A 7328-nucleotide genomic window follows, 5' to 3' on the forward strand; every position below is an offset into this window, starting at 1 on the left:
TGCACAAGATGCTGGCCTTGGAGGACATACAACGAGTCATTGGAGTGACTTGTAGATGAATGTTGTAACATCAATGCCTCACCACTCTTTGTTTGCATGAAAGAAATCTAAAAAACAACTAGGTATGATGCAAAGAGGAAGTTGTACATAAAAGTGTGCATGGGCTAAGGGAAGTGATGATCCTAAGGGAAGGTGTACGTAAAATTATGCATGGGCTAAGGGAAGTAATGATCCTTCTTGAAGTGGCATGAATGAGGGCGCACACATGAGGCCGAGGGGATGCACGACTTGTGGCTAGTTGTGGTTCTCAATGAATTAGATGAAGGGCATAATTTGTTGTAGTTTTCTTACATAGTTAACATTATAAAAAAGCCATGCTACACCCTTATATTGAGATGTCACGGCATTGGTTAGCTTGTGTATGTACAACCTCCATTATGTAAAGTAGCCATGGTTGAGGAGCTCATGTGCTTAATATCCTTATGTTTACATGGGATGGTGGCCTAGGAGAGGCCTAGGAGAGATGGTGTAGAGCTAGTTAATATTTGCCACATTGCCAAATAGGGTATATGCTTGAGTGGCTCACATTATCTCCGAAACATTCCACACATGGGGTTGGCAGACCTTACTCCTAGGATGTGGGGCCAGACGGGCACTTAGATGGTTTTGGATGGGCTGGAAACTTGCAGAGCAACACCATAGGGGCTTATGTGGTTACCATTATTGGTTATGGATGAGGAATGATCATATTAACCCACTCTACACCCAAAGAAAGTTGCTTGGATTGAACATAGTTTAGTAGGTTCACACTTCTAACCATCTACTCACTAGTTATTTGCTAGCTTCTATTAGTATACTTCTTTTGTCTTGGGGGTTCTAGATCGAAGCTCCCTTCACATGAGCACACGAATGTGAGACTTAGCCAATCACATCAATAATACATTATTATTGTCCATGTATCGTTCAATTTGAGTTAAAGTTTTGTGTTGCGATGTGAAATATCCTTCTTCTTAATATGATCTAGTTAGTGAGAAGAGCAACTCATCATTCATATATGTAACTCTTAAGCCTTAACCCAAATCTAGGTTTATACATATCAATCCTAAAACCACATGTAAAGTAAGACACTTTAAATTTGACTATCTTGCACCAAAACCCTCTTCCATAGTTCTATGGCGCTAGGGTTGCATGATGCTAGGGCATGTGATCAAGAATGGATTGGGTGGGGTAATTGTGCCATATTAAGGGCGTCGAAGTTGTTTCCACATTTACCCTTCGATCACCTAACTTGTTCCCACATTAAGGGCACTTAACTTGTTCCCACATTAAGGGCACGTAACTTGTTCCCACATTTACCCTTCGATCCACCGAACTTGTTCCCACATTAAGGGCACCTAACTTATTCCCACATTTACCCTTCGATCACCTGCCAATTAAACCATTATTGCACACATGTGAGGATGTAAGTTTTAGAAGCTCGAGTAGATCAATTATACTTTTATAGCCTTTAAATTGGGCAGCCTAGCTTGGGAATTGAAACGTGCACATGCTTATTGGCACATTTATCCTAAATATATATTGACATCTTTGGACAATGGGGAAGGGGGGTTTTTCTAGCCTCTATCTATGATGGATAAAATCAAGCAAGGATGTTCATATATGGGTGGCAAAATCAATGACGTGTGTGGTGGGTGATACTTTTGCTAGGAGCTTTGTTGTTGTGGTGCCTCAAATGTCTAATAAGAATAAAGATAGAGGGCCTGGTGTAAAGAGGATAGGCCTTGCGGACGTCAAACCAGGAGTACAATAACGTTAAGAGGGTAGGGAAATGTCCGCCAATTTAAAAGTGTCGTTTCGGTAGGCAGTGGTGGGGTGGTGCCTGCTCTTTCTGTGCGTTAATACGAAGAAGAACGAAGAAGAAGAACAGAGCGGAGTTTCCATGGCTCGCAAGTTCTTCGTGGGAGGCAACTGGAAATGTGTAAGCTCTTCCTTTTTGCTTCTGCAACTGTTTTCTTAGCAATTTCTGCGCTGGATTCTACTGTTTTGCTCAGTTCAGGCTTGTCAAAATCCTGCATTTCTTGCCTTGATTTTTTGTACAGATTTTAGGGTCCTTCAGCTCCATGTGCTTCATCTCTTCTACAAGTTTAGGGTTTAGGTTCTTGATCAGATTGCATGGTGCATGGGTGTGCGTACCTACATGGCTGCATCAGGTTTAGGATTGGTTCATGCGCAGATAATTATCCTGACACATTTTTTTTTTCTGCAGAGCTTTTCTTTTTTTTTTTTTTGGGGGGGGGGGGGGTTGGTTAAGTAAGTGTGTCCATTAAGTGGTACCATCACATGCCAGGTGACCCATAGCTTGTTTTGCATGAGAAGCATCTTGCGGTTGAGGGTGGCATGTTCGTGAACTCAGAGCCCAAAATCATTTGATTTATAGATTCACCAATTTATATTCTTGTGATGTAGAAGACAGAATCATCTCTCTGTCAAGACATGGATTACACCACTGTCAAGAGTATGTGTTACACTAAAGCCTTGGAGACCTCACTTACACCCTAGGAAATGCACATTTTTGAGCACATGTTGCCTTCACTTTTCTCTGCTCCAGCCGATTGTTGGGTGGAGTCGCTTGCATTCTTTCACCTGGTATCCTCAGCTCAGGAGTCGGCCACCATATGTTCCCACTAGCTAGCTTTAAGCTTATGCCATTAGCGTTTCAAGAATTGTTGGTGCAGCTTCAAGACGTTTTCCAAAGGCTAAGGCAGAAGGGATAACATACCTGCCGCATGTGAGAGGCTTGGTTACAAACCAAATGCTATCAGTGTTCTTCTGTTGCACCAGATTAGGCATAGCATAATGCAATGCATCCTCTTGCCTCTTTGCTTAATATGCTCAAGGAGCTGAAGGCCAAAGTTTATGCCTCTTTGATTCCATTCTTAATATACTTGGTGGATCTAGACTTCTCCATTGCAATGCAAATGTTGTATAACCTTTTTTGCACTCTGAACCTCGGAGGGACATGCTCACGGTCTTATTAAGGATTTGGAGTTCTAAGGGGAGCTTTAAAAGAACCATGATGTGAATTCTCTTTATGCTGTTGCATTCTTTAGTGGTGCTCAAGCCTAAATGGAGCTTCTCATCTGCTTTTGCAGAATGGAACTGTGGAAGAGGTGAAGAAGATCGTTATTGTTCTCAATGGGGCGGATGTGCCTCCCAAAGATAAAGTTGGTGAGCAGCATTTACCTGATGTAAATAAGAAATCTAGTTTTTGGTTCACTCTAGTTGAACTCCATGCTTCATTTTATTTGGAAAGGTGTTTGATAGCTGGTCCCTGTCTTTGCCTGTCAGTTAAACTTACATGACATCTATGGTAGTAATTATGTTTTCCAGTGGGTAATGGAAGCTTGCGATGCTAAACACTTTTTGCTTGTGTTTTAAGCAGATGTGGTGATCAGTCCTCCATTTGTTTTCTTGCCACTAGTAAAGAGTACATTGCGTCCTGATTTTGATGTGGCTGCCCAAAATGCTTGGGTTAAAAAGGGTGGTGCATTCACAGGGGAAATCAGGTTAAGCTCTATCTGTCACAGTATGATTACAAACTTGCCGATTTTTAATAATATCGGTGCCCGTCATGTTTGTGCTTGTCCCAATGCTTTTGGATTCTCCTTAGTTGTTTCTTGCTCTGCACACAGTGCTGAAATGTTGGTGAATTTAGACATTCCTTGGGTCATACTTGGACACTCAGAGAGGCGGTTGTTGCTGAAAGAGTCTAATGAGGTAAGGTCTCTGTATGCCTCAAGTTGTTTGACCCATTTTTGTCAGTGCATGCCTCAAGTTGTACGGTTCATTTTTATTAGTGCATCTCCTTTTGAGACATTGCTGTGGGTTATAATGTTCTGCATGAAATTCCTTTAAGATGGATTCTACTCTATTAGGTGTCAAATGCATCTTGTGCTGTTTGTGGCCAGAGTTTGGTTGGTTTGCTGTTGATGAATGATACATGCATACTAGATCATAGTCACAAGAAATGTTCAATCAAAATTTTCATGAATTATAAATATTAAAAAAACCTAATGCGAGACATGAAGGTACATCAAACCATTGAGAGTTAAAACTGAAAAATTCTTAAGAAATGTTATGCCATAAATTGATGCATGCCATTGATTCCCTATACTTGAATTTGGGGAACCTCAAAATTCAAAACAGAACATGTATGATACTCTTTATGAGTCATGACTCATATGTTACCAATCTAGATTCGAGGAAGAAGAGAGGGTGAAAAAGAGAGAGCAAGAAGAAGAGAAAAAACACATGTGGTGGTTGTTTGTGGGTGTGAGAATGTAAAACAGGCATCGGGTAGGGATGAAACCCTTGCCAGTGTCTTGACCTTGCTGTGGTGTGGACCAAGTGGTGGAATGGAAGATCCCAGCGGTGCTGAATTGGAAAATGCACAGTACGAAGGTAGTTGTTTTTGGTCCAAATCAAGTGGTTCCTTGACATCAAGTATCCCAATGGAGCCAAAATGAGGGCAGCCATGGGGTATAGTATGAAGCCCCTAGCAGGCTTTCGAGAAGGGATCAAGCTCTCAGCCCAAGAAAGGGGAGAAGAAGATTAGGTGCCTGTTTCTCAATGCAAATTAGAGCATTAGAGATTGGAGCAATCCAAGGTTGCGACATAAGTTTCAAGTTTTGGAAGCATGACTCCAAGGATGGAGTCCACATGTAGGTAAGGGATGATGTCAGTTATCCAAGATCAGTTGGATTTTCGTCATCAAGCTTAGCAGGAGGGGATGTCACATGCATAGCATGCGGACATGCTTCATCCTCTATTTTAGGCTGTGAAGGAACCTTTTGGCGCAGTAAACTGCTCGGGTTAATGCTTAGGTATTTTACCCAAGGCAGTCAGAAGGAGCTGAGACAGGATGCAAGTGATCAAGAGTTTCAACTTTCAAGTTTTGGAGGTAGTTATCAAAGATCAGTTGGATTTCTGTCATCAAGCTTAGCAAGAGGGGATGTCACATGCATAGCATGTGGACATGCTTCATCCCCTATTTTAGGCTGTGAAGTAACCTTTTGGGAAGTAAACAGCTCGGGTTAATGCTGGGTATTTTACCGAAGGCAGTCAGAAGGAGCTGAGACAGCAAGTGACCAAGAGTGTCTCAAGTTTTGGAAGTAGGATGCCAAGGATGGAGTCCACATGGAGTTAAGGGGATGATGTCGGTCATTCTAGATCAACTGGATTCTCGTCATCAAGCTTAGCAAGACGGGATTTTACATGCACAGCATGTGGGCATGCTTAATTCCCAATTTCATGCTTATTCCCAATTTTAGGCTATGAATAAGAATTGTTTGGGGCAGTAAGCAGCCCGGGTTAATGCTAGGTATTTCACCCAAGGCAGTTAGGAGCTGGAGGGCAGTTTCAAGCAGTTTGGCATGTTATGTGTATTTATGCTTGTCCTCTGCTGGCTGAGTATAGGCAAGTTCATTACCTTTTGTAGTCATCTGATCCCAGGTTTGTGGGACAGGTCATAGGCATAGGTGTTACTTTTTTGGAGGCCATGTAGGCTAGGATCTATGTATATATTGATGAATATGTAGAAGGGCCAACTAGCTTTGTAATACGTTGTAGGCCCAGGTGATCATGTTTATTTGTTCTTGCTTGCACATTTATCTTAGCTTATGTTGTGGTTATCATGCAGTTTGTTGCTGATAAGGTGGCTTATGCACTCAGCCAAGGACTGAAAGTCATTGCCTGTATTGGTGAAACACTTGAGCAACGTGAATCTGGAGAAACTTTAACTGTCGTTTCTGAGCAAGCTAAAGCTATTGCAGGTTATATAACTCTCATGCACTATGCTCATTAGCAAGGCCTGTTGTACGCCTGCTTGCATCTGAACAGGCCAGTATGTGTTCAGTTCTCAGTGTGACTTGATGCAACTTATCTGTGTCCATGTGGTAACTGCAGGAAAAATCGATGACTGGAGTAATGTTGTTCTTGCGTATGAACCTGTTTGGGCTATAGGCACCGGCAAGGTTGCAACCCCTGTCCAAGCTCAAGAGGTCAGCATTGATGAATTATTGTTTTATCTTGGTTCTTTTGATCGTAACAGCAAGTGTGAAAACACTCATTTGTTTGAGGTCTCCCATAATTGAGGAGGGTATTCACCTTAGGGTATTCTCTGTTGTGTTTTTCAAGTGTGGAACTTAATCTGTTGTTTTCAAGGACTTCTATTCAGAAACTAATGTTCAACTACCCTATCTATTCAATTTTGCTGGTTTGGATTGTCGCTAGGTGCATGCTGATCTGCGGAAGTGGCTTGCGGCTCAAGTGAGCCCGAAGGTGGCTGACTCTGTAAGGATTATTTATGGAGGTACTGCCATCATTCTTTCAGAACTCACTGTAATATAAATCACATCTTAGTCTATGTAAGAAGTGGCTGTAATGAGGAGTTCACATGTATTTATCCTCTTGTTCTTGGCCTCATCCCGGAAATTTACGGAGTGGTTGGCTGGCCACAGGCTCGGTGAGTGGTGGAAATTGTGTGGAACTTGCTGCCAAGCCTGATGTTGATGGCTTTCTTGTTGGGGGTGCTTCTTTGAAGGTAGTGTTTTAATCTTTTCTGCCAGACTTAATCTGCCTCTAAAAGCTTTGAAATAAAGATTTGACACTTTAGGGCATAAAACCGTAAGGTGATTGCTCCTTTTTTTTTGGTGATAATTTTGCAGCCCGAGTTTATTGACATCATCAAAGCTGCCCTGGTAAAAGATGCTTGAGGCAGCCAGAAAAGAGGATGATGATGGACTTGGGAGATGTGCCTCTGGGCAATAATATCACAACGGAGTTCATGGTAGTTTTATTTTACCTGAGATTAACTCTTTACTGAAATCTGATCTTCCATCATACTACACCTGCAACCAGAGTGGAAATTGTGCTCTTGAGGGACAGTAACCACTATCCAGGACACTTACTGTCTTGACTCACCTACCTGAGATTAGGCCGTAAGTGTTTGTTGAAAGACACTTGGAATAACATTCAGGATCTCTTATGATGGATATACCTTGGAAAGTAATAAGATACAGCATTTTTCACCATTTTTGAAGTCTCTAGGCTAAAGCTATCGTTGAAGATTATTAAGTTTTTTCCATTGAACGTTTGTTATGTGGACTATTTTCATGGGTCGTACAATCTCATCCAAGAACATGAACTTCAAATAGCTTAACATGAAGATGCTATGAGACGTTTTCAAAATATTATTTTATTGCTGTGTGTGCAATATATATCTACAGTGTAGGTGTTTGCAATGTTTCTTAATTAATAAGAAATATGGG

At 41.6% G+C, this 7328-nt stretch overlaps 1 protein-coding gene across 1 annotated transcript; it reads left to right on the forward strand.

Annotated features, from left to right (window-relative positions):
- Positions 1-1769: 1769 nt before the first annotated feature.
- On the forward strand, positions 1770-7091 carry LOC147613368 (triosephosphate isomerase, cytosolic-like). Its single transcript, XM_086782690.1, has 9 exons — positions 1770-1978; positions 3153-3228; positions 3443-3566; positions 3693-3777; positions 5699-5831; positions 5965-6059; positions 6292-6370; positions 6519-6601; positions 6726-7091. The coding sequence occupies exons 1-9, from the start codon at positions 1940-1942 to the stop codon at positions 6771-6773; spliced, it is 762 nt and encodes a 253-aa protein (XP_086638816.1). The 5' UTR covers positions 1770-1939; the 3' UTR covers positions 6774-7091.
- The last annotated feature ends 237 nt before the right edge of the window (positions 7092-7328 follow it).

Source organism: Cibotium barometz, chromosome 44 (assembly GCF_041138505.1).
Source record: "Cibotium barometz isolate CiBa-2024 chromosome 44, ASM4113850v1, whole genome shotgun sequence".
In the NCBI taxonomy this organism is placed as follows: domain Eukaryota; kingdom Viridiplantae; phylum Streptophyta; class Polypodiopsida; order Cyatheales; family Cibotiaceae; genus Cibotium; species Cibotium barometz.

Bases quoted from the DNA above. Each gene is read 5' to 3' on its own strand.
- LOC147613368 (XM_086782690.1), top strand. From the start codon at position 1,940: ATGGCTCGCAAGTTCTTCGTGGGAGGCAACTGGAAATGT. The intron at 3,229-3,442 runs GTGAGCAGCATT...TGTTTTAAGCAG, and splicing joins GCCTCCCAAAGATAAAGTTG to ATGTGGTGATCAGTCCTCCA. The intron at 3,778-5,698 runs GTAAGGTCTCTG...GTTATCATGCAG, and splicing joins TGCTGAAAGAGTCTAATGAG to TTTGTTGCTGATAAGGTGGC.